The sequence below is a fragment of the Odontomachus brunneus genome, unplaced genomic scaffold (genome assembly GCF_010583005.1).
Source record: "Odontomachus brunneus isolate Ranch 3 - 2012 unplaced genomic scaffold, Obru_v1 Obru_scaffold_256, whole genome shotgun sequence".
NCBI classification, from domain to species: Eukaryota; Metazoa; Arthropoda; class Insecta; order Hymenoptera; family Formicidae; genus Odontomachus; species Odontomachus brunneus.
In genome coordinates this window covers 82,663-109,721 of record NW_022639706.1, presented here as the reverse complement: position 1 = coordinate 109,721, position 27,059 = coordinate 82,663, and the positions used below count along the sequence as shown (strand labels likewise).

At 41.2% G+C, this 27,059-nt stretch overlaps 1 protein-coding gene across 1 annotated transcript; it reads right to left on the bottom strand.

Moving 5' to 3' along the window:
• Nucleotides 1-312: 312 nt before the first annotated feature.
• On the bottom strand, nt 313-25,311 carry LOC116852807 (contactin-associated protein-like 4). Its single transcript, XM_032833494.1, is given in 29 exon segments — nt 313-2,459; nt 2,969-3,026; nt 6,764-6,961; nt 7,415-7,494; nt 7,857-8,295; nt 8,677-8,855; nt 8,931-9,084; nt 9,171-9,336; nt 9,448-9,598; nt 9,750-10,047; nt 10,275-10,474; nt 10,554-10,829; nt 10,916-11,163; nt 11,257-11,656; nt 12,263-12,466; nt 12,577-12,984; nt 13,158-13,388; nt 13,479-13,719; nt 13,800-14,077; nt 14,167-14,512; nt 15,038-15,144; nt 15,593-15,708; nt 15,792-15,997; nt 16,000-16,402; nt 16,519-16,622; nt 16,700-16,860; nt 17,097-17,428; nt 20,441-21,171; nt 24,851-25,311. Coding segments are annotated over 27 exon segments (6,120 nt in total). The 5' UTR covers nt 17,416-17,428; nt 20,441-21,171; nt 24,851-25,311; the 3' UTR covers nt 313-2,310.
• Nucleotides 25,312-27,059: the final 1,748 nt, after the last annotated feature.

The following is a 27,059-nucleotide window of genomic DNA, read 5'->3' as shown; positions in this document are numbered from 1 at the left end:
TGGTCGCGCATGCGTCGTTTCTCGAGTGAAGTTGTCCGCGTCTTCTCAATTTCAAACGCAATATTGCGATTCTCGAGTTGTTAAAGGATAAATTCACGAGATAAGATTTGGTCGCGTGCATTCAGGATGCTCATAATGATATTCCGTTTTTGATAGTTATTTGTCGGTTTTTGTAGGATCTTTGGTATACAAAGGAAGTGGAATACGTGACGACCGATGTGAGTATAGCATAATTACTTGAAGAAGAAAGTAATTATTTCATATATAAGAATACAATACTCTAAACGACCTCTAAACGACCTTTTCTCATTGTCATGTTAAAAATTCAAGTACATTTTTCAATCTGTTTTTTTTTTACATATTGCTTAAAATATTGCTTGTTTTCTATCCTTCTTCGTCAATAAATTATATATGGTGAGTATAACTTTTTGTCTATCAACAGCTTTTTGAGAAGCCTGCTTTCAACAAGTCCTGAATCAAATCTGTGGCAATGGTAGGAAGTATAGTTTAGTCATCTCCAGCAAAGCAGATATGCATATATAGGCCAAGATATGTTCAACAGTACTGTAAGTGAGGAACAAGCACATGCATGAGTTTTGTTAAAAATCTTTATTCGTACAACTGATTATTAAATATTGCACCCTTATGTGGTGGTCCTTTTCTCATCATAGCAATTAGCTTTTTTATTCTATCTTTGTATGTCATGTGCATTAAAGCTATTTGGTACATTTATTTACATAGAGATTTCTTTTATTGTGTCAACGAAGGATATTGAGCTGTATGTTTAACTGTATAAGGTTCATTGACACCAATTGAGTGGTGAGTTAACTGACACTTAAAACATGCATCTGTTTTTGTTTATTTTGAAAGAAAAATTTGGACAAACATGATTTAATTGTTAGTTAGCTTATTAGCTTATTAGTTGGTTGGAACTAGGCCTAGGTGAAAATCCAGTATTGACACCAACTAATGGTAATATTGCCTATGTTCAGCAGACAAAGCTGCTCTGCAACTATTGTAAAATTTTCCAGCAACCAAGATGACATCAAATAATGTCTTAATGTATTATTGACGTTTCTAATGTCAATAATCATTTGACGTCATCTTGTTTGCTGGGTTATGAATTTAATTGTAATATGCTCTTATTCTTAGTTGAATCTAAGAGTATATACTAATTAGATTCATAAATTGTGTAATGGTTGCAAAGAATTTTCTCTGCTGAACGCATCTATTATATCAATGTTATAATTTCCTACTTAACAATATAAGTGCAATATAATATATGTTATATGAAGATAAGTTACATTATTGAATGAGAATTGATAGTTACATTATTGAATGGGAACTTATAAAATTGATATAATATTATTGTTAGTGTTTACTGGGAAGATATATTTCTTAAATATTATAGGAAAATTTGAGTAAACATACCAGACAGCATTAATGCTTTGCATATACAAGGCAGTCATACGTGATAACTTAAAAATATATATCAATCACGACTCTATGCAGAGAAATTTATTAACCCTTGACTAGGATAAAGAATAGATGTTATAACTTAACTTGAAACTTAATGTCGTGTTCACAAATTACTTAATCATCGAGTTAATCTTGTTTGGGATTAATAATATTTTAAAGGATAAGAAAACGGAAGTTATATATTTTTTGTATTCTTTAAAAACGCGAAAAAAATATTACATAAACTTGAGGTTTTTATGACATAATGTGTATGAGGAGAGGAAATAATTACCCTACATACTTACAAAGAATTATTTTTACAAGCACTATTATCAAATTGTATTGAAACAAAACACTTGAGCACGACAGTTTTTTATGTCTATTGTTGGCAAAAAGAAAAATATCGAGTTTGTCACAATTACTAATTATCTTTTGTTAAGCTCATTATCACGTCTAAGATCATCCTTATTAGCAAGTATGATGCGTCGTCGCGGATGAAATTCACCGATCGTGATTTTGGTCTAAGCGAATCTTGATGAAACTGTGGACTATTAACACGAGCCTTTCGAGAAACGGATGACTCTGTAATAATGAGAGATGAATTGAAATCGGAAAATTTCGAATGTGTTAAGTGCAAAAAGAAATATTAAATAGATGTATCTTTTAAACGTGTTTCCTCCTAATAAATAAATGAATCTGCTCTGGTATGTGTAAAATTATCCTGTGAGTGAAATTTATCGATTTGGCACTCAACACGTTCGAGACTTTTCGTTCTCGATCGGGGGATGCGACTCGTCGTTTTCCCGAGGACTTTCGCGCGATCCTTTAGGATAAAGTACGAACGATCCACGATCAATCCAACGACAGCACCGATTCGATAGAAGATCTATTCCTCGGTGGTAATCTCGGACCACCAAGATAACTCAGTGGATTGCCGAACGTGCGTTGACCATCCGGCAGAAAGATGGGAAACAGATTGAAGATCATCGGCTTGTTTCGTTCTAAAAAGTTAACAAAATAATCTTCGTAATTAAGCCTATCTTCAATTAAACTTGCGCGCGCGTGTGTGTGTGTGTGTGTGTGTATATATAAGTACAGAGGAAAATTCTTACGACCAAGAAATATATATTTTTTTAAATTTTAATTTAGATTTTTCAGTATTTGCGATTATTAAAAAACAGAATAAATTATTATCTTTTAAGCCAGTAAATTAACGAAATATATCAATTAAGAGATTCATAACATTCAATACAGTTATGAAGTTATGATGGAATAACAAAATTTTCGTAGTAGCTTGTTTTAAGAGAAATTGTCCAATTGTTTTTTATAAAAGATATTAAATTAGACGTGATCAATATTAATTGACAATTTGAATATTTCACATAATATGCTGAGTATTAACACAAATTATTTTAACATTTATCACGCTGTTATAAATGTATCATTAGAATTTGTCATGTCAAACGATCGTAATGTTTCTTTTCGTTTGTCTTGATATCGTATTACTGACCTGAGATGGAGTTTCCTTGTGTCTTTGATTGTTGTCCAGTGTCTCTATCCGTAGGCGCCTAAATAGAGTAAAAAATTATTGAAAGTTTCTCAATCTCTCGTCGTAATTTATGCGGCGTATTGCAGTGAGTGAAGGCATTGACTTTCAAGGCGAAAGGAAAAATTCATTTTACGTTTCTTGGTTAGTGCATATATGGGGCAAGCACACTTCGTATAGGTTTGCTTTATAAAGATCAGATTTCCTGGCTCAAAGCGTGCGTGTGATGAGGCGATGTTTCTTGTGCCATCAACGATGTCTTTGTTGAATATGTTTAGGTCGAGGATTAAATTAACCTGGGAATGATTGCACCGCTTATAAGTATTTCACATCAGACATTTACTCAGAGAATACTAATACACAAGGATATCAATTCTTTATCTTTTATGGATCTAGAGATAAAAAGATAATTGGATTACTTTCGTTAGAAATTCAATAAAGTTCTCTTGATTAATCAAACGTATATAATAAATTATTATCGGCAAATCATGCACATGCTTGCCTCTGACAAGAGAGAAATCATTTGTCGCACAAAATGCGCTGCTTACATTAATGATTCGCGAATCGTATCTTCAAGTGTAAAATACAATCTGTCAAATTGCCTGTTCATTCCCGGATTAAAATAAAAGAGTTTCATTGTGAAAGAAAGATGGCGAACTTGTGAAAAAGAAGCTTAGTAGCGTGGGAGAGGCGTGAGACACGGCGATGCAACAGACATAAGTCGATGGAAAAAGTCATATATTTCCTCTGTCACACTTCGTACGTGTATAACATGCTATAAAATCTGTTTTGAGACTCGTGGTTTAACGTCTAGCGATTAAGTCACTTCAGAAGAGCATAGCGTCGTTCCGCGGAATGCACCGTAGCGTTTATGTCGTGCAAAAACATTCGAACACACAACGCATCTCTTTCGCAAGCTGTGCTATTGTGAACTGTTGCAGCGTAACGTGCATATTGAAGTATCAAGTGAAGTATTAAATTGTCACAGTCCAATTGCAACAGTCGCCAATAGTCGACTTCGAAATCTAAAATATATGATTATATATAGCGTAATTAAAATAATCTTTTCTGCGTATTGTTAGTTTTTTTACATTCAATTAATTCTCAAACGTTTTGCAGCAAAACGTGGCGATACCAGTAACGCACATAGCACATCTAATTGCATTTGATTCACAATAGCATCGCTGTAAGCGATATCTTGTTAATTGCCAATGCATCCAATGGATCCGAAGCAAACTCAGGTGCATTATACCGTAAATATAAATGCATCCCGCGATTAGAAATCGTGAGAGAAACGAGAGGTTGCGGAGAGCAGGTCAAGATGCGATTATTTCGAACTTAATTATTGTTGATTTTTCGACAACCCGTACCTCTATAATTCAATATTCGACGTTTCTGTTTCATCGGGTTTTAAAATGGAGTCTAACGGTATAACGTTCTCGTCGGCACTCGTCTTAGACCAATTCCTGTGCTGAAAGCATGGCGTCTTGTATTAACGACCGAGTCTAACTTTTCGCGATCGCGCCGGCAATCGCCGAGTGATTCGATTTACGTAAATGCTTCGTGAATTTTTCCGCATGATTACCTTGATCGCCACCAAGAAGCACACAAACGGCACACTTGCTTTGTACAATTGCACGAAGCAGCGAAATCAATTTAAATCAACTCGCAAATGTACATACAGAGTGAACTATACATTTATTATGCGTTCGCATATTAAAAGTATAAATTTTGCGCGTTTTGATACACAAAATTTATGGCATATTCTGCAGACATAATTTTATAATCGGACAATTGAACAGTTCACTCGCGATGTACATCGCGGCGTTTCATAATTTCAAAAACAAGTCTATGCGGTGATTTTGTTGTAGATGTGTGTCGATTGCGTGATATCAGATACAACGGTGTCGAAAAAATATACAGACGGTCGTAATGAATCGACGTATCTCTTGCGAACGAGAATACGTGGCTCGAAAACGCTACTTTACGTCATTCTATCTCGAAACGCTCGTTGTAAAACTTTCGATGCTACTCCCATCGTTATCTTTTCCGTAATTACGGATATTAAACTATTATAGGCACTCTAGAGTCTTAAAATAATATTCTATTTGAGCTATATATATATATATATATATATATAATTTTGTCTAAAGCTAATCAATACTGAAATATACTGACGACATGTTTCATAACAAGACAAACAGACGCTTGATTACGTGCTAATTTTAGTTAAGTACATTATTTTAACGTTTTTCTTTTCTTAAAAATAGCTACTATGAGCCAAATTTTGAAACAAATGAACGTGCCGTGAGAACTTGTACAATTACGTACGTAAAGTATCGTACGTAACGGATGAGATTAATATTGACGCTGTAATTTTGCACGATTTTGTGTTATTAGAAGTATAGAAAGCGTAATTTTGCCGTCCTGTTTTAAACGGAGAATATAATTTTTGTATGATTAACTGAACGACAAAAATGCCCAATTTGCAATTTCACATAAGCTTAAATGAAATATTAGAAAGTACAACATTTCTAATATTTCTCACAAGTGACTGATACAATTAGCCACTTGTGACATTCGGCAGTTTATAAGTACGTAATCTCATCGTATTTTAATTATATTTAACACCTATGTGCCCATAATAAAGTAGCTACAATATATTTTATTCTAAAATTGAAATATGCGCGTTATCTATCGCGTATGATGATTGTCATTTGTGAGCGATTCGATCATTTAATAATAAGTTTTGATTGATCGATCTCGTAATATTGGTTGATAATTTGAAATTTCTTCTTAACTTAAAAATATTTTTAACGAATTATTCGTTAATAAAACTGATAGTAATACTTAATATATTTTATCTCTGCATATCTTACTCATGAATAGTCTTATCAGTTTTATTAAAAAACAATTACAATTTCACATAAATTTAAATGAAATATTAGAAAGTAAAAATTTCTAATATATTTTTCACAAGTGACTGATACAATTAGCCACTTGTGACATTCGGCAGTTTATAAGTACGTTATCTCATCGTATTTTAATTATATTTAACACTTATGTGCTCATAATAGAATGAGTAAATTATAAATATTACGAGATCAATCAATCAAAACTTATTATTATAGGATCTAATCATTTATATATTTAAATATAATCGCTCCGCGCGGTATTTACATAATGATACAAACGTACGATCATTTTGAGCGTATCGATTATTGTCGTCAGTCGATCTAATCATTTAGCCTAGAGATAAATAGAAATCGATAATTTCGTCGAGTTCAAAGATTTTGCTGCCAGAAACGCGCAAAAGTAGCTCTTATTTTCATTTGTAATGGTGAACGCGCGACGATCGACGAAGTTACTTTCACACGTGCTTTACTCTCGTATTGATTTCATCGAAATTCTACCAATTTTGATCCTTAATCCTGAGAGTGATACATGAACACGACGCAGATGTAGCATTTGTGCCTCGTGATTGACTCACTTCGTTAGCAGTCGCTGATCGATCAACCTCGCAGTGACCTTCTCGGGCCGAGCTATTCCGCGCGATTTTTTGAACCTCATCGGCGCGCTCAGATCGAGACTCATCGGTCTCTTTGGCACGTCTCTCGCGGTGTTATTCGTCCTTGATATTATGCGTTCGGTTTTGATTTCGTTGAGGCCTGTCACGGAGAAGTTCGTCTCGAGAAGGGCCTGCGAGTTAACTGGGTCTAGCTCGTCGGTCAATGAAGCTCTCCTTGCCGTATTTCTTACCGGCCTAACGAGAAGTTCGCCGTCTTGATCGTTGCTCTCTTCCTCTTCTTGTTGTTGTTCTTGTGGTTGATCTCTGGATTCATCCACCTCTACTTCTGGCTCTGGCTCCAGCTCTTGCGTTTCTTCTTCCTCCTCCTCTTCCTCGTCTTCTTCCTCGCGTTCTTCCAGCTCTGGCTCCTCTCTCAAATCTTCCATCGACTGTGTGAAAAAAGTAGAATGAACCATGGTTTCTTAGATTATAACGACATTTGAAACATTGTGCTACATTTGTTTAGCATTGCGAAAAAAGCACGATTTTGTAAAAATATGAAAATTATTTCTGAATTTGAACTCAGAATGATAGTGAAAATTTGAAAGCACTGTTGATTGAACCAAGTATTTATACATTTTTTTCATAAAGCAATATCGATGCACTTGTGACGAATTGTGAAATCAGACAAAGCAAGGTGGAAATAGTTTAAAGGAACAACGATTTCGGTTCATTTCTACGCAATGTGTTCAATAAGTCCGTTCAAATGCGTCGTATAATGTACATGAATATCTGTAACTCATGAAACGATAGCGAAACCGGACAGTACATGCAGAAGCTTCACCGCAAGCTCGACAAAGCTCAACATGCATTTTTTTACGAAAAAAAGAAAAAATCTTTACGAATGGATTCGGTTTCGCAGGTTTAGTGACGATGCCTGTATTTACCCCTAGGAGCTCCTTTTTCTCTGGCTCTTCGTCTGCTGCAATGCACACAAAATTACATAACGTTAATTCTCAGGGTACAGCGATAGCTTCTAAGAAAAATAATATGCACTTATAGATTCTCACATATCTTTTATCTTGTAAAATATTCAAGTAAACAGACACAAAATTTTTTTATTTTCAACAAACTTTATACGACGTTGATAAGTCGTATAATTTCAAAAATTATAACAGGGCAGACGTATTTTTTACTGTCCGACTTACATAAGAAAATAAGTTTTACAATTTATAACATTGATTTTTCACGAGAATCTAATAGTAAAACGTTTCTCTTGTTTCGCTATATCAATTTTTCTTCACTTTGCTGCCTACGATTGGGAGATAGAATAGATCAGATTACCCTTTATGTGAACCTTCTTATCGTTCATTAAGTCTTTCGGCTCCGTATTCGGCAGTGGTTTGTATTCCTTCGCGCTCGGCACTTTCATGTGAGTGCCGTTCGGCCTCTTGTCCTCGTCCATTACGTTCTTGAAGCCGACTGTCTTCACGCCGGCGGCGGCTACCAGGGACTCCGTGTACTGCGGTTGCCATCGTTGCGAACCAGAAGCGACCGCGGTGGTCGGTGGTGTTCCCGAAGCCGCGGTGCGACGTCGTTGACGGTCCTTACGTGCGCTTCGCCATACCTCGTAAATGCAGCCGATCACTGCGGCCACGAAGACGCAACATAGGGCTATGAATATGTACGTTCCCGCACCCTGCTCCTCTTGAGTGGCGCCCGAATACTGCGACTTGTACAGGATCTTTTCCGGTGGATCTTCCACCCATGCTCGATCGCGACCCTTTAACAAGTGTTACTTTAATGTCTTCGAGTATGTTCGTAGTGCTGCATACTTGTTTGTCGATATAATAATGTCGAAAAGAATTCTTCTTCGACGATTTTAAACTTCACGTTGGTAACTCGTTAAAAAGTACAGCGATTTTATATTTCGTGAAATATAGATTTCGAAGCACAATGATCTACTTCTGTGTTAGTAAAAGGACTTTAAAAATAATTTATAATATATTTCTTTTCGAAACGTTGATTGAAGCTTTGTGATCAATTATTTAACAATTTATTATAATCCAAAGACTTGGAATTATCATGGAATGAAGAATCAGATAACGTAAGTCCGATCGCGATTCAACGAGACATATTATTTCTGATTTGAAGTGATTCTTACCACGCTGTCGTTTCTAGACGGTTCGAGGCCACGCGGTTGAGCATGAAATACCGCGCATTGGGCACTTCTAACACCAGCGGGTATCGTGGCTCTGACCGTTTCGCTACCCTGTTTCGTAAAGAGCATGTATTCCTCCAACGGCTTCATGCCGGCGCCTCCGTTGATCGATATCACCACGTCTGCGAGAAGAGCATAGTCGTAAATTGAAATTTGTTTAAAACTTCGATCAATTCAACCGTGCAGAGGATATTTACTGCTGAGGCAGCCGGTGTATCCTTTGTAGGCACTAAATCGCGGATCGGTGGTGTTCAATCCGCCTAGCTGAATTTCCGTGGCACCCGGAGTTTCATCCTCGTCCCCTAAACTTAGTATTGGTATCGGCAGCAATGGTACAGGTTCGCGATCGATCTGAAATTACACGAGATTCATTATTATCTCGAGTAGTTCACGATACATGTAAAGATATCGAAGTAAAGACGAGAATCGCGACAAACCAAGAGGGTGGACGTGTTGTTATCTCGAACGTAGTAGACGCTGTGACGTGCACCATTCAGGAAGTTTCGGTCGTTGAGACGCACCCCGTAAGCTGAGCCCTCTCGATCCTCCTCGAAGATGAGCTGTCCCTCGGATGTCAAGGCCACCAGTAAATAGTAGCTCCTTCTGGAAAAAAGTTCCTCGAAAGACATCCAGGACTCCAGGCGTCGATAATAGGTGTGTGTCGGACTGGGTCGGACGTGAGGATTAAGTAAAATATTAAGATCGATGCTTTACTTGTTGTCGGTTTGTACCAGCAGCAACGCGGTAGTTCTCTGTCGTAGTTCATTTGTTGAGAACGCCAGCTGAACCTTCACCTGATTTATCTCGCTTTCTAGTTCAAATTCTCGTTGAAGAACGCTCTCCCCGCTGAAATCCGCACCTTTTTCTGCGACAGATAGTTTTTATCTTAGAGTCGTAGGAGAAACTTTCGCGTTGCTTTGACGAATTTCCGTGAGAAGAAGGACCGAGCTAGGAACCAGAAGATCTTTTGATATGCGATATATTTTTCAATAATGAGTAGTTTCGGAACAACTCACCATCGGCGCAATATTCGCCAAAGTAGGACGTCAATTCGCAATTGCAGGAGGACTCCTGTCTGCCGAAGTCCTCCGTGCAGATTCCCAAATTCTTGCAGGGCATCGCGTCGCATTTCATCTGACAATTCGGCAGAACGCCTTTGCTACCCTCGTGATTCGCCTCGCTGGCTAAATTTGGTAGGTCAACGAGGTATTCGCCTATCATAAGTCCCCTCAAGCAGCCGATGTAACCTTGGATTAAGGCGCCTTCCTTTCCAACTCTTAGTAAATTGTCAGGATCAAATCCTCCTAAATTTACCTAAATCAAAATATCATCATTTTTAAGAGAATAAAATTTACAACGCTTAAAGTTACGGCTAAATACAAAAAAATTTATTTTTCTAATAAACACATGTATCATATCTTCATCACTATTAATTAGTGTAAATTTATATTTTGTATTTAGATCTTTTTTTGTTTTTCAAAGCGTTGCTTGAAATTTTAATTTGAGAAGTAAGAGAGTATATTTTCTACTCGAGGAGACACCTGGAAATAATCAGTTGGCGGTGCCGGCGGTCGTTGCGGTGCTAAAACCTCTTTTTCAGGGTTAGTCCATGGCTTGTTCGAATACGTGTCGAGAAGTATAGGCGTCGCGTTCAGCGTGACGTTATATTCATTAACGTGTAGCGTAGTCCAGTTCTCGCCCCGAATGATAGCGATCTGCACCGAGATTCCCGTGTTGACATCTGACAAAAACGAGTTAGCCCATTCTAAATTCTAATACGCACATCGCGCGCACTCGAATGAATATGGATATTCACGTACTTGGATTCTCCACGGTGATATTCTTGATCTCGTTGCCGGCGTTGAAGAGATACACAATGTTAGTGCCGTTCGAGATGTAGAGATGCACAAAGTTGTTCAGATGATCGTTCGCGTAGAGTATCAGAGAATGCGTATCATAGGTTCTTAAGTTGATCAGGATATTCTCAAGCAGCATGCTCTTCAGCAACATCCTCTCCTCGTTATCGTCCGATCCGAAATAATTTTTCTTTAGGAACGCTCCGGGCGAAGTGAACGTCAGAGCCTTATTGTTGATGTCTAAACTCGAGAGTAGCAGTCAAAATTAGTGAGATTATCAATCAATCATTTATCCCGAAGATCCATCTGCAACGTCATTGACTTACTTGTCTCACAAAAGGTGCCCAAGTGCGCCCACTGATTCTCGCACACGCATTCGAAGTTACTCCACAGCTCCACGCACCTAGCACCGTTCTGACACTTGTTAGGTTGGCACGAAGGCTTGCAGTCCTTGATGATTTCCGATAGATGTACCGACATGTAGCTGTGAATATCTAATATCTCTCCGTTAACAACGAGACCGCGAAAGCAACCGATGAGACCTTGCCGGACAGAGGAGGTCTTCAGATGCTCTCTGAAAATTACAATGTCGTTTTAGACAATCATTGTTCATCAATGAGAAACAAGTTCATCACGAAAATCATTCACTCGATCGAAAGTTACTCACGCAGTAGCGCCGCCAATGAACATGGATCCTTCGAACGGGCCAAACTCTTCCTCGGGTAACAGATCTACCATTTGGAAGTCGGTATTGATCATGAATCGCACGTGATAGTCGTTGTAATCGATCCAGATCTTCTGCCATTCGCCGTTGTTAAGCTTGCGCCGGCTCTTCACCTCCAGTTCGCGGATGGTGCCGGTGTTCAGGGTGAAATTGAAAGTTAATCGATATTCCGACGTCAACGCAACCATGAAGGAAGGATAATTGTTTCGTATAGGTGGCTGATACAGAAGAATGGCCTTTTCACCCGTCGTTCGGAAGCTGAAGGCTATATCGCCTTTTCTCCAACCCGGCACTTCGATATACGATTGCGACGTCGTGAATGTTACCACGTACTTCTGTGTGTCTAGAAATTATTATTAATTAATCATTATCGATTTGAAACAAATAAAAAATGCACAATTAAGTGGGATGGAGAATAGGTATTAATATATTAATAATAATTAGGATAAAGGAGTCGGCTTAATGTGAAAGACTGATTCGCCGCGCATAATAGGCCGGAAGAAACCGATTACGTGCGTTAGACACTGTCAAACATTATTATCTTCCTACAGTATAAATTTAATTTTGTATTATCCGTGAATTGCTCTTGCCGGCCTTATTTCTCTCACTTTAGTTGGTATTTACCAGTCTGTTTACATATCTTTATTATTAGTTGATTCCAAATTTATCCTTATCTTGAGAAATTTTGTGAAAACTTCTTGTGCGAAATACCCTCAAAAATCAAATAATAAGAAAAGAATAATAATACACAATTGTTTATATAAAATAGCGTTGGTCACAAACATACGCACAGTTGCTCTAAAAATGTCTTATTGTTTTCATTGTTTAATCACGTTAAGAAATATCGTGTTGGTTATTAGCATAACATGCGCGCGGCCTCGATTTCTAAGTCAGTTAGACAATTAGACTCATTAAGTGGCGTAGCTCAATGAGCTGAATGTGCACGTACTTGTTTCCACGCATTCCAGCGGACCTAAGGTGATACGTCCACGAGCGTCTTCCTCGAGATCTCTCTGTTGCAAGAACACCATCCCGGTGATACCCAAGGAGTCAGGTGTCTCATAGTATCCTTCGTCCGATAACCATTTTCCGGCATTTCCGGTGGACACATCGCAGTTACAGCTCAAGTTTGGGCTCACGCATGTTCTGTTCACTAAAGCGAAATTAATAAATAACATCCTCTCTGAGACCCCCGAGACTATGTTTGAACGCGGATCTTTCAGAGGATCATTGTATTACGAATTCACTTGAAAAGGGACTTACTTCCGCAAGGGCAGGATCCGCGATTAACGTTTCCGATGTAATCGACGGTGGTGCCTTTCGATCCCAAAAACCATGTGGCGCTATGCAGCTCCAAGGGTGCCTTGTAACAGTCGTACTTCACGTACTGACTGCAGTAAAGTGAATGTGAGATCAGCTCTTGAAGCATCTCCGCAGTAAACTGTCTGTATTTGATGCTGAAAGAGAAGTCACTCTCGATGATGGATCTGACGTCCACTTGGGAGGGCAAATTGTGTTCGACGATCGTCTTAGTCGAATCCTCGATTGACTGAAACTCGCACTTCACCAAGGCAGGCGGAAATCGACCGTTCCCGTCGATGTCGATTTTGTAAACGTCGTCCTGCGTGTATCCCAAGAGTGCCAGCTCCTCGCAGGTTTTCCTGTATCGCGCTGTGAAAGTAGGATTAAGCATGAAGTACACGAATCGTAATAATATAGAATTATAGAGATTATTAATGATAGAGAAATATTAGAATATATTCTTTATTATTTAATCTCTCTTCTATACCTATAAGTAAATAACATAATTGTTAATTATGTGGGATGATCGTAATTTGTCTTACCAAAATGGCAATTTTTCCCGATGTATCCAGTATCCGTGCAGTCGCATGTGATTCTATCTTCCTTGACTGAACATTTACCACCGTGTTCGCAAGTATTCGGTCTTTTGCACGGGTCTACGAACTGACAGTTATCCAAAGCGACTTCTCCGATTACTCTCTGCGTATTAATCACGTATCTAGGTTCGATTCTCTGATCGTTCACTCGTATTTCGCGCATACATCCCACCAAACCTGAAACGTAAGGAAGGAAGCGAGGAGCATAGAGAAATCTTTATATTTTCTTCTGATCTTTTGTAATCTTTAAAGAGGTCTTTGACTTACCCGCGTTACTTTTACCACTGCCTATAATGACTTTGTCGCCCAGCTCAAACGTCATGGTGAAAAGCTTGCTCTGCTTGTTTCTGTAATCGACTAGGATACTGAACTCGCCCTTCGTGTAATTAAGTTCCACCGCGTGCCAAGAAGTATTGTAGGGCGGAAATTTCACTGCCGCTGACACCGTGATATTCTCCGTCACGACCGGCAGCAAGTGGAAGCGGATTTCGTCGTTCACTTGACGTAGCTATGAGAACGCGAATGCACACGAATTATCAAATGGCCGGGAAATCGTGAAATATGTAAAATAGCAGTGCGAAAGATTACCTCCCAATACCCAAGTCCGCGATTGCTCTTCACTTCTCCCGAAGCGATAACTGCGATCGGCTTTGAGCTCTTGAAGTCGAAGTTCAGTTTCAGCGAGTCGGTTCGCTCGACAGGCCACCAGATATGACTTCCCGCGAAGGGATACGTAATTGGGATGACTTCGACGTCGGCTTCGTAATACTCGGGCTCTAGCACGCCGATATAATGCACCATGGGGTTGGAGCGCTTCAGCTCGTATATAATCGACTTGTCGTTGAAGAATACGTATTTCAAAGATCCTGTAAAAAATACAAGAGCGTGTTGGCTGAGCGATAGGATTTTGTCGGGCAAGGGTCATTACAATCGAGTAGTTTCGTTTGATGCAAACCTGCGAAGTTATTGTGCGACAAAAGACCCTTCTTCTTGTGAAGTTCCGGTCCACCGCCGATGTATATCTCAGGGTCGATGATCATATTGTAATTTTCTCCCGGCACTTCCAACACTTTCACCTCCTCGTCCAAACTAACGAAGACGAGAGATCCGTTGTGGAAAATAGTCAAATTGTTCCAATGGTCGGACGTGACGTAATCGCCCAGCATAGTAGAGATCTTCGAGTTGTGCCCGAAATCGAGCTCGACGTAGACCGATCCGTTTATGATCGAAGCTGCGACGTAATGCGGCGTGCCGTCTATCTCGCCGGAGGCGTAAAATAGCGCTGAATCGTCCCACTTCGTCTGAAAGTAGATCTGTCGTTTGAAAAACGTTCGAAATCAAATTCGCGCGTGAAAGGCGTATCTTAATTTTTGTACGGGTCGTCGAAAAGCGGAGGATAAATTTGCGACATGATATAACTGCAAATCGCAGCTTGAAATCTCATTAGCGAGAACAATTGTCTGTTATCTAAGTAGTGACTTTTTTTCAAGAAAATATAATTCTCAGTTTTAATTTTTAATACACATCGTAGCGACATATTCGCGGTAATTGAGTGTTCAACGCAAGACGAATTTCATTGTGTCTGCACAATAGCCCTACGCTACGACATAATTCGAGAGGTAGAACTCGATACTCTCCTCGAAGAATTTCTACGGTGAATTTGTCGTCATAGAAATTGGTCGATAAATAAAGGCAGCTGCTCGTAACAGCACAAAGTGTGTCCCCTTCAACTTCGCCAAAGAGATGCGTCTCATAATGAATCAATGGGGCTATACAACAGCGAAAGAAATGCCGGTCCCATTACAATGAGCGCGGTGGTCAAATACCTTAAAAGCAAGGCTGATCCTGTTGACAGACGAGTGAACACGATCCTTCCAATCATACACGCGGAAGGACACGTACGAGGAACCTCTTAGCGTCAGTATCGTTGCGGCTGAAAAATGATTTTACGTTTCGAACTCTATTAATATGATATTGGGTCGGGTTCTTTTAAGCACGCGCGAAAGCTTTATCTCTTCTGTCGATAGGCTAATGCACGTCCAGCCATCGTTTCGATGTAACTTACATTCCTCTGATAACGTATTCTCGTACTTTCTCAGAGGAACTCTTTATTACGGCACATTTCTCGAATATATATATGTATATATAATAAATAAAAATAATTTTAGCACATTAAAAAAATATATATATTTTTTTTATTTATTATATATATTTTTTTAATGCTAAAATTATTTTTAATATTGACCATTGCGATAAAAATTCAAGAGAAGGTAAATAATATAACTCATTTAAGATATAGATAAATGAGTTAAAAGCTTTTTAAAATGAGATTGAATACTGATTAAAAAAGAATAAGTATTGAATCAAATTACTTTACGTACTGTACACATCGCAACGTTCACCCTCGTACTTCGTCCCGAAGCAGTCGCACGTTAGGCTGTTGTAATGATTCACACATTGATTGGGAACGAAGCATAAGTTCTCCCGTGTTCTGCATCTGCAAATTCAGGTTTAGGACAAAATTAAATATTCTATTTGTACTCACACCGATCGATTCCTTAGCTCTTAGGAAAGACTTACTTGTCGATGCAGCCTTCCTTAACGTTCTCGTGCTTGGTCGCGATTAACGGCCGAATGGGCAATAAGTCGCTAGCGGATTTTCCGGAGCTCAGAACCATATCCCTGATGCAACCGACGAAGGACTCTATTATGTACTTTACCCCATGCAATCGTTCCTCAGAACTCAATCCTGTGAAGACAGACAAAGAAAGAGAGAGAGAGAGAGAGGGATAAAAATATTGAGAAATCTCCGAAGACTCGACGAAAGACTTTGCTCACCTCCGATTAGAACGACAGAGGCTAGCTCTTCCGATACGCCATAATTCACGACACGTTCCAAGACCTTCAGAGTGGTCTCGGCTTGTTTATCGTCGACTCTGGCGATTAACTTCGCCCCGTGCACGTCGATCCTCACGAGAACGCTGTGCCACTCATCTCTGTTGAGGCCTTCGCCGACCGTCAGGCTGGTTGACTGCTTGCCGAACACGTGAACAACTTTCAGCTGACCTTTCTCCACTATCACGTACAGGGCGTAAGGATCGAGGCTTTCCGGACGGTCTTTGACGCTGTGATAAACCAGCAAACCGTGCGGAAGCTTCGTGCGGAATTTGAAGGATATCTCGCGGCACAACCTGTCAGACAATATCAAACAACGTATACAATTACATATTATAGTATTTAACGTGACATAACATCATTATCTATTGAATGAACATTAATAGATAATCCAAAATTGCACTATATTTACCTCAATTGGAAGGTTTTGATGCCGGGACCATCGAGTTGGATAAAAGTGTTGCTTTGCGCAAACATGAACGTTTTCTCGTGGCCCGATTCCATGAAAGTTAACTCCTTCGGTAGAAAGATGTGGTAGAATTAATTCTTCTAGTAAAACGTGACGTATTTATGCAAGTTGAGAGTGGTCTTACTTTTCCTCGTTTGTGCTTCGGCACCGGCGGCTTCGTCGGCTTGGGAGGTGTGAAAGTCGGTCGTGGTGTGCTGCTCGTCGTCGGGGGCGAAGTGCTGCTTGTCGTGGTGCTTGTTGTCACGAATACACTGCCCTTGGTCACAAGATAAGGAGGTAGTGTGTCTAGGAACAGTCGATGAATTTGTAGTATTTTGCTCCATTTTTTCGCGTTCAACAGAATGTTCTTAAACTTGCCAATTAAATATTTCGTAACAAAAAACCTATTCAAATATTTCGTAACAAGAAACCTAACCTTTATCTTTAAGTTTTAATTTGATAGATATAAATAGCAAATAATTCACATATATAACAAGTTTTGCGTAGAATATTTTTTGGATTTTAATTTCTCTGTATCTTACGATCAACGCCGCCGATGCAATAATGAAGGCATTCGGTTTCCGAATTAAATCGATTTTCATTTCCGAGACAGCCGCCGTAAGAGAACATTCGGCATTTCCCTTCGGCCTTGTTGAAGGTCCACTTGTGAACGTAGTGATTACAAGGTCCGGGCTCTGTCTTGACAAGACACCTGTCCGGTAGAAATCTCTTGGTCGTGATAAGGACTTCCGTTTCCTCAACCATGTCCGTTTTTGGCGAATCTGTCTGATTGGCCGGAATCTTCGCGACTACGTTGAGCAAGACAAGGATCCCGAGGATCCTCTTGTCGCAGTGGGTCATTGTTCTTCATTCGCTGAAAGAATAATTCAGGTTTCACGTTAAAAGATACAGCTAGGTCCTCACAAATATAATAGAAAATTGAAGCACATATTAGATTGATGCAAAGGGTATATCTCAAATAAAATTTTTTAGTTTGAAAGATCCACAATTATTACTAAATAAAATCAACAATTTTTTCTGATGCACTAATTCTGCGAGAATTTAGTAGAAAATTGACGAATCTTTTGCACCTATCTAATAGAGAAACGTATCACAGATACTCAGACAATTTTGCATTCAGCAACGAAACAATGCGAATCCAAAGTGAAACTGACACTGATCTCAAACGAGATATGTTCCGCATTATTCTCAGGTACAAACATTTCGCGACAAAATACGACCGCGGTTAGGCTTTTTCCTGGCTCATGGCGTTTCTCCAGAGTTCTAAGCGCGGCACCATCGATTTAATCGAGTGTGGTAGGTCGATTAGGATCAGACGCGCTTTCACGCTCGAGGGCTGCCTCACCTCGGACGCTTTTACGATTCAGGCCACGTGGACACCCACGCTCTTTTCCGTAAAGCGCACGAGAAAGCAGCAACATCGTCCTTCCGGTGTGTCTTGCTCGTTCGCGCGACACTCCGGGGCCTACCCCGACGATTCGCAGATGCATTTTTGCGATTGCAGCTGCCGCTTTCGGATTTACGACTTCCCCTCATGTCGTGATGCCTGCGGGCAGGTACGACCGGACTCGCATGAATGATGCAACGAGGTGTACATTCGATGCGGCCGGTTGAGCCATCGCTACCGTTCCGATACAATCTCCCATTTTTCTCGTGCCGAAATATCTTCCGCTTACATCTCAACGCTCGATGGAACCGGGGCTGACGTCAAAAGTGTGCGCCTTTACGCTTTCAATGCGCTTCGTATGTGCAACGCGATACGTTGGCCCGATATACGCGCTCGTGATAATAACGTGACGCGAGCGAGACGTTCACGGGGGACGGTCGTGACAACGACGACGACGCCGTAATCCGACCGCAGACGGATCGGTCGTTTCCTCGAACACCCTCGGAGTATCGTAAGCTCCTGCAATTATCTCTTTCACGGGGTCAATTGAGTTTGATCTACGAAAGAAAGACTACGCGTCGCGCTCGCCCGCCGCGAATAATCGGCTCGACCCTTATGTTTCCTGTCTGTGGGTTCTAATGTGACGTTCTCGGGAACGCACCTTAGCGTGCTGACTGTGCACTTCCTTCTGCAACATGCGAAATCCGCTTTCGATTGAGTCCGACACCACGGAGCGAGGCACAGTAACGGATATTGCGATATAAGTCAACGTATTTTGACCCGTCACATTCGGCGGAGTGTCCGTCTTTAGTTTACACGCAACCCGTTTTGGATACTTGACGTAAATCATCGTGTCGAACTCGATTCAGTTATACGATCTTAACGATGGCGAGTCGCCTCGCGTCCGCCGCGAAATTGAACTTCTTCTCATCATCCCGTAATTGATCGAAGTCGGTGAATAGCAGCGTACCTCCAACTCGAACTTGGACGTCCGCCGAAGCGAGACGCGTGCAGCGACCTTGACGGATAACGAGGACCGCAGGAAGAGAGTCGCGGTCGCGGCGTGGACCTTCGCGGAAAATCGCGGGAAATCGCGATTACCGCGACCGACGATCGCGGAAACCGGCAAAGAGATCGTTCTTTATTCGTCGTATCTTGATCGTAACGTCCTCGCAACACGACGACCAATGTCGTGTTCGTCTGTCTCTCTCACGGTGCCTGGCCGTGTATGGATCTCGCGCAACGCCCCAGTTAATTAGGAGACGAGTCTATCGTACATCATCTGAAATTTCACGCCGTCGCGAGGAATCTCGCGACCACGAAGACATCAACACCGCCGCGGCCGCTTTCGTACGATTCTCGTACGCGAATCTCTCCCCGTAGAATACGCGAATGTCTCCGAGAATAATCAATGTCTGATATTAATACGAAATATTAATTTGTCGTAACAATTTGCCTCTTCAAGAACGCGCATGATGCATAGAAAGGATATTCTTTTGTTTGGAAAATGTCTTTCTGTTTGACATGTTAATCTTCAAATGAGATTACGTAGCGTTAAACGAAGATATTTTACTTGCACATCAACATATTTTATATTCAACTCCACGAATAATTGCTTAAATTTAAAACGATAAAATTCTAACAAAATTTTATATTAGTATTATGTATATTAATTTTAAGTGGATATAGAGGGAGTATAACTTGAAATGTAACACGCGTATAAAAACAATATATTCTCAATCTAATATTTTGTGCCTTCTATTAATGAAAATTATTGTTGAATAATAAGAATTTTCTTCGTTACACAGATCGTTATACAGATTTTTTTGTTGGAAAAAAATCAATATAAAATATATTCTTACAAATAACTTATCTTCGTTTGATACTATGTAATCTTATTTGAAGATTAACTTGTTAAAAATAAAGAATGTCTTTTCTTGTATATAATGTTATATTTCTCTTTAAAGAAATATAACACTCGTGTCTCTCTTTATAATTGAGCACTTTGGTGATTGCCAGCAACGTTGGGAGATTTGTGTGTATGTTGTTCACCTAATTTGTTATAAATCTAAATCTAAAAAACACGAATTAAAGTTAATCTGTTTCTGTCTTCATTCACAATTTGACCAAACGCTGTCGCTCTGCTATGAGTCGGCATCGTGCACGAAAGTGATGCGATATGCTCATGAAACGAACATTGATCTCTTTGGCTTCGATCGCGACGCGACTTTTCACTTACTTAATCAGGATAATTCAATCTGATCTACTGATCTACATAATCCCGGGCGACTGTAATCGTTCGAAAGAGATTTCGAGCGACGTGACTCGGTCGTAGACGGTGATTTCCCAACGAGACTACTCTGGGCCGACGTGGTCCCGTCGGGGATGCGAGGGCCCACGAGCACCGGGGGGTATCCGCTCGTGTGCGGGCTTTTTAAACTGCAGCAGGTTCCGCGTCGAGCACACGAATCTGCGTACCTTTGCTCGTCGTGGTCCAGATGAGATCGCGGCTCGTACGCGGGGCAGGATGTGACGTCAGAAGGCCCCCGCCAAGCACCGTCCGACGGCGGCTGCGAGTCAATTGTCTTCTTTCACACTGACACACTGGCCAAATCCCCGCATCGACACGTCGGTCACACGTATCCGCGCGCACGCACACACGTACACACCGACGCACTCGAGATTCGCGCGCGCGCGCGCGCGCGCGTACGCGTCTCCTCCTCCTCCTCCGCGTTCTCTTCGTCCTCTTCCTCCTCCGACTCTTGCTATTGCTGCTGCTGCTGTTGCTTGCAGCAAGTAGACACTAATTTATTAATGCCACTCCGACCACTGCTCTCCGTTACTCATCACGGTTTATTGACTTTCATTGCGATCTCGTCTCGCGCCATACTCTAACGTTTCTTCGCTCTTTTCCTCCCCATACGACGAGGCCGCCGCAACCACTCGTTTCCTCTTTTTCTCCGTGCTCGCGAGTGCTGCGCTTATGCGAGCGCCGGCACGACCGTCGATCATTCGCCGTCGATCGATGCCTCGCCGTGGTCTTCCGCGAAGTGATATTTCTTTCGGATATCTCCCACCTAGGTGTCTTCCTAGACTCCTTCCGAGGCTATTACAACGACGACGATAAAGGTGAATGTCTGCACGATGACTTCGTCTGATGGGAAACGTAGTTTTTTTCCGAGGGTGTATATCGAACGATACTTCTGCACCTGGACAAAATGGACATTGCATTAGCGAAATGTGACAGCGAATTGTCGTTACTGTCATAAAAGAATTTTGTTACTATATCACAGGAAGAAATATCTGACTTGACAAAGTGGTAACTTAAAGAGGAAAGATCAACTTTACAACAATACCCTGTAACGTATGTCGTTAGACGTATCAATGGGGCAAAGTGCTTCAAATATATTCACATAGAATATTCTAGGACTTGAGTATGGAAACTTCGAGATTTCGTTGGAGCTATCGCTCCACACAGAATTTTTCACAGAGACAATGACCAAGTTTTACTTAATAATAGTTTCTCGACGTCTGATAATACTTCTTACAAACGAGCGATACTTCTTTCTGTCTCCCTTCTGTAAGAAGTTTCGCGAAATATTTCAGGAGTAAGTGGCTGCGTGCCAACCTCCTTACACCTGAGCGCGCAGATTTACGTTGTTGCGCGAAGAGAGATTAGAAAACGCACCCCTCTTGCAAAGAAACCGTTTTTCTTGCTATGCGTGAGTAATCCACGAGTAACAATTGACGGACGTGTTACGGTGGAAACACATAGGAGTGCCCGTTTCCGATAGCAGCGAGCGGATAATTTTTACGTAGCAGTTAAGTTTCTACGCTAGCCTTCCGGCGATTAACGTCGCGAAAGCTCTTACAGGCTAGTCGAGAGAGAGTGGGCGCGTGCTTTCCGACGTGAGAAAGGGGTCGTTGAGTCGAATCGATAGGGTGTGTTATTGCAGCAAATAATAGTTCGTGGCTATATATTTATAAAGAACGCGCGACGAGACGCTTACATGTCGCTTAGCAGATCATTATCGAGAATGTTTCGCCGGTAATTCGCCTTTTAAAAACTACCCGACACTTCTTTGTCGTTTATACGTTTTGTCGTTTAAGTTTGTCGAATTTGCAAGTGAAACTCGCGGACTTCGATGTCCCTCTTTATTCGCGTTTGAATTTGTGCGAGATCTGTGCTTCTCGTGGAGCCAGACTCGGGCGTTTCTCATATACGTGCTTCTCTTTCCGCGACTTTTGGTGTCCACGACCTACCACGCTTTGCTGGAGGTCGCTTCTCTCTCGTGTCGCCGGGAGATCGATATATCGAACAAAAGCCACGGCTGGGTCGTCATAAAGTGCTTGCGTTTTTGGCTCAGAGGAGCGCCCTCGCGAAAAGCACGAAGACACTCTCGCGACGTCTCGTGTGCGTCGAGTGGCTCGACGGGTTTTCATCGTTTCGCGATAAAAATTAACGAGGCCCGTATGAGCGCTCGATTTGAGCCCCGCTACTTCGTGTAGCGCAAATAAAAAATGGATCGCGGCACGAAGAGGCGATGACGATCACCTGTTGGATAATATATGTCGGCGGACAGTATGGTTAGTATAGTCAGACGCCCACGCAGATAGACTATAGATTCTTTCTTTCTCTCGTTGAAAAGAATATTTCTGGTCGTGTTGGTCATGCGCGTATACCAAGTGACTCATACCACGTGTCGAGCTTTGTCGTTTACAGTCTTTTGTACGCGGAAGGGGTTCTTTCATTATCGTCATCGTCATTGTCGTTTCGTGGCGTGCGGCGTCGTTTAGGACGAAAGTAACAATTTGCATGAAGGAAGTCGATCGTGTAATCATGGGACAGGCGACGGGGGAATCGTGGAAGGAATCGATTAATTGATGACGATAAGGTGAATGACTCAAACACATGACACTTTGCTGAGAAGTACCTTTGTGTCCCTTCAGAAAATTATCCGATGGAATATCTGATTGGCTCCTTCGAATTGTGTTATGGAAATAATCAGCCAGTTAGGAAAGGTTCAAACTAAAGAATCGGCGCGAGGAGAACTTCGTTTTCTTTGACATGTTAATCTTTACAGTGTTCGAAATTATCAATTTGAATCTAAATAAAAATTTTATTTGAGTTTCATTTTCTTTTCTTCGTGCTTTTCTCGTCCCTAGTAATCCATCATGAATACCTTCGCTTTATATTCCTTTAGAAAATTATTCGGTAGAATATCTGATCGGTCCCCTTGAATTGCGTTATGGAAATGATTAAGCAGTTTCAAAAAAGTTCAAGTTAAAAAGTCAACGCGAAGAGAATTGTCATCTTCGTTTTTTCTGACATAGTTACTCTTTACAGTGTTTCGAATTATCAACAGTGTTTCGAATTATCAACCCGAATCGTTCTGAATAAAAATTTTGTTCGATAATTTGTTATTTGTTTTGTTAGAAATTTTGTTAAAAGTACCAATGTTCGGATATGTACCTAATTCTAGATACTCTTTTTGTTTTGGTCTTTAAACACAAAAATTTAAACTTTCAACATAAAATATATATACAAGTATTGAGTATGTAAATATATTCTATGTTAAAAACTTAAATATTCGTATTTAAAGACCAAAACAATAAGGATGTCCAGGATTAAGTATGTGTCCGAAAATTGGTACTTTTACTTTATTTTCTCTTCTTTTTGTTTCGTCTCGAATAATCCATCATGAGTATTGTTTCTTTGTTGAAAGCATTTCATAATTTATTATTGAAGAGGTTCATTTAAATATTAGCGGAGAGAACTTATAAATTGATACCAAGTCGAATCAAGGAATGGGAGAGCTCTGCGCGAAATTTTGAGGGAGTTGCGTGAGAGAAATGCGCGATAATCGTTGAGAACAAAGACACGACTTACTTGACCCCGAATTCCAAGCGGCTTTGTGAACATGTCACTTGAGAGATCGATCTGACTCGCGGGTGTCATCGCAGATGACATCTGCGAAGTGCGCCGTTATCAAGAGAGCGCCATCATTTGTGCCTCGCACTTGAAATTTATGTGCGATGTAAACATAGGTGAGCAGTTATAACCAGATCTGCGACAATAACACAGCGCGACAATTAGCAACCGCGAGAAAAGCACATGCACAATGTTTCGCCGGTGACAAGGAATGTCAGGATAGCGTAAAGCGCGAGTCGCCTCTTAACGAACTGTAAAATTCCCGTGTCTCCGCTGACAAATGCGCCGTGTCTCTCGAGTTTAAATTTTTTTTTCCACGCGGAAACTTATCCGCTCCGTCACGAGAACTTTGGTTAGTTGAAGCCTCTTAAAAGTACGACGGTTTAATTGAAACTATTAATTCGCCTGATGAGTCGCCGACGACAATCGTGTACAAAGACGCCGAACTTTGAAGATCTCTTTCTCTCTTTAACTTTTATTTACAATATCTTACAAGTTCGAATCGCAATAATAATTTCCAACTCTGAGCCGCGAAACCGGCTCGATGCTTTGCCGCAGATTACTTGCAATTAAGGTCATCGTTTATCAGGTCGAAAGACACGAGATGTAACCTGGATGCGCGAAGAACACTCTCGTTCTTCATAAACTTCACGCGATGTACACTCGTGGACAGCAAGGCTGACGAGTACGTTTTCTGTGAGTTTCGGAATATATCCTGTTTTTTCAATGGGAGAATTCTCCCGTTGGAAACATGCTCGTCAACCCTTTGGTTCACGACAGTGCAACGCGTGTACCTTCTTTACGGGGAACACGTGAGAGAAGTCGGAGCGGTCTCGTGAACGCGCGAGGATGAGTTTGACAAATGTAACTCCGAGCTCGCACGATCTCGAGGCGATCAGAACGGAGCGGGCGGCCTCGCGTTTAAGTCGTTAATTAATTGCATCGTTTGTCCTTACCTTATCCCGTCGGAAGTCGCTTCTCGTCGGAAGAGTCGGCCCGGCTCCGCTCGTCCACGGTATCTTTAGCGGAAGTCTCACGTCGATGATCGATGTGACGTTGCGGAGCGATCGATCCGGTGAGATCTTCGGGAACTCGCGCACTCGCGGAAGACTGACGTTTCTCACTTCTCAAGCAAGTAGCACCTTCGGCTCTTGTCGCTCTTACGGGAAGAGACAGGAAGAGGCAGCCCCGCGGGAAGAAGAACCGGTCTCTTCCGGTGGCGTTTCCGACAGAGGACGTGGACGGACTGACGCGTCTCGACGATCTCCCCTGAGGATAGGGAGAGAGAGAGAGAGAGAGAGAGAAAAAAAAAATCCGCTCTTCTTTCCTTCGGGCTCCCTTTCTTCGCGCGCTTCCGCCCTCCGTGCCGCTTCTTAGCCGCGCGCGGCTCTTCAAGTACGCGGCGCGACGGAATCGCGCTCACGACTGGCACATTAAGTCACTCTCCCCGTGCGTCGGTCGTGCTACCAGGCTTTTCCTCCACCCACGTACACGCAGTCGCGTATCAATCGAGGGTGCCGTGACGGCTGTTCTCGTACGACCCTGTAGAAGAAACAAGAACGAAGGTTTCAATACTTGATCTCACAACATATAATTCATAACGTGTAATGTTTGATTTCCAGCTCTACTCGTCGTGTTCTACAAAATGTGTTGCAGTCATTATGGATGTTACGATTGATTAGTCATTAATAATTTACACGCGCGTCTCTCATTAATATTTACTCGAGACCTAATTTCTTATGACGATCGAGATGCACGATGAATGTATCTGGGGAGATAGTTTCTAGACTTTTCGTTTAGATAAATTGCATCGGGAGAAAAAGAGAGTGCGTCGATCTCTCTCGGAGAGCCGGTCACGCGAAGTGAGTGCGTGCGCGTCGTCGGCTCTTCAGGGCAACGCGATTCGAGAAATCAGAATTAATTAACTTGCATCGAGGAATCTCGGACTGGTGGAAGTCGCACATACGTCGTGAGAGACGTGTTAGAAGTGTAATAAATAAAACTGACAACGAGATAATAGACAAATTGACCCTAAACACATCCGACTCGTTAGCCGAGTACCAGAAGGTCGGCTTTTGTTGTCGCGGTGAGGCACGGCCGTACTTTCCACCGTTGTCGTGCAGGGTGCAAAACACAACGACACACCACTCGAAACTCTTGCGAAAACGTAACGTATCTGTGGAAAATTCACTCGATCGTCGTCGGGCTGTATGTTCTGTTGTTGAGTACACATCGTTCCGAATAATTCCCGATCACGGGGGTGAATAACAAGGGTTGTCGACTCATGTTCAGCATCCATCGCATTTTCCATCGTACTTGGCGAATGATCGTTGCCGAGCGCAATTTAACGTAACCTTCCACGCTAGAACAAACGAGATTTGAGATAGGTACAATTACTTCTAAACCGGATAAACGTCTTTTATCCGCGAACCAACGCGCCAGGCCGTCGTCGCATTTTATTTCCCTCGCGAAACGCTCGATTCCAACTTCTATCTCGTATTCGTGCACAGCGCAAAGGCTTCATCACCGATATTACGAGTGGTATAGATTGAACTGGCAGATTCATGTGGAATTGTCTCCCTTTCATTTTTTTATGAATCAGTTTCAATCTTGCCGATTGAAGTGGAGCTTGACAAGAATAAAGTTCATAAATTTGTTAGGCTAATTTCGAGTACTTTATATTTTATATTTAAAGTCGGGTCATAAGTTTTGAACTTATCATAGCTTTGATTCAACGAACTTAAAGAGTTGGACAGTTTTACATGAGATGTCCTCTCTAATCATCAGCATTATTATTTTTCTATGGATTTTTTCTTGGATTAATTTCGGTTGGATTTTTGTATATAATGAGAAAATTTATATTTATAATAAGGTAGATATAATTACATGTGATTTATAGAAAACGTCTGTGAGTATTCAAGTAAATATCTTAACAAAACGTGAAGGTGAAAAAATTGCAAGAGGACGTAAAAGGAATCCTGATACGTTTATTGTAACAATAGATACGTGTTTGCTCACGATGTCTATTGTACATAATTATTGCGTGTGCCAGACGTGATCGTAAAAGAAGTTCAGAGTTATTCCTTCTTGGTTGCAGCTGATTCGAACGTGCTATACAATGAACTTCTTCGAAGCAATTAGACGCAAACTGTCTTGTAATCACAC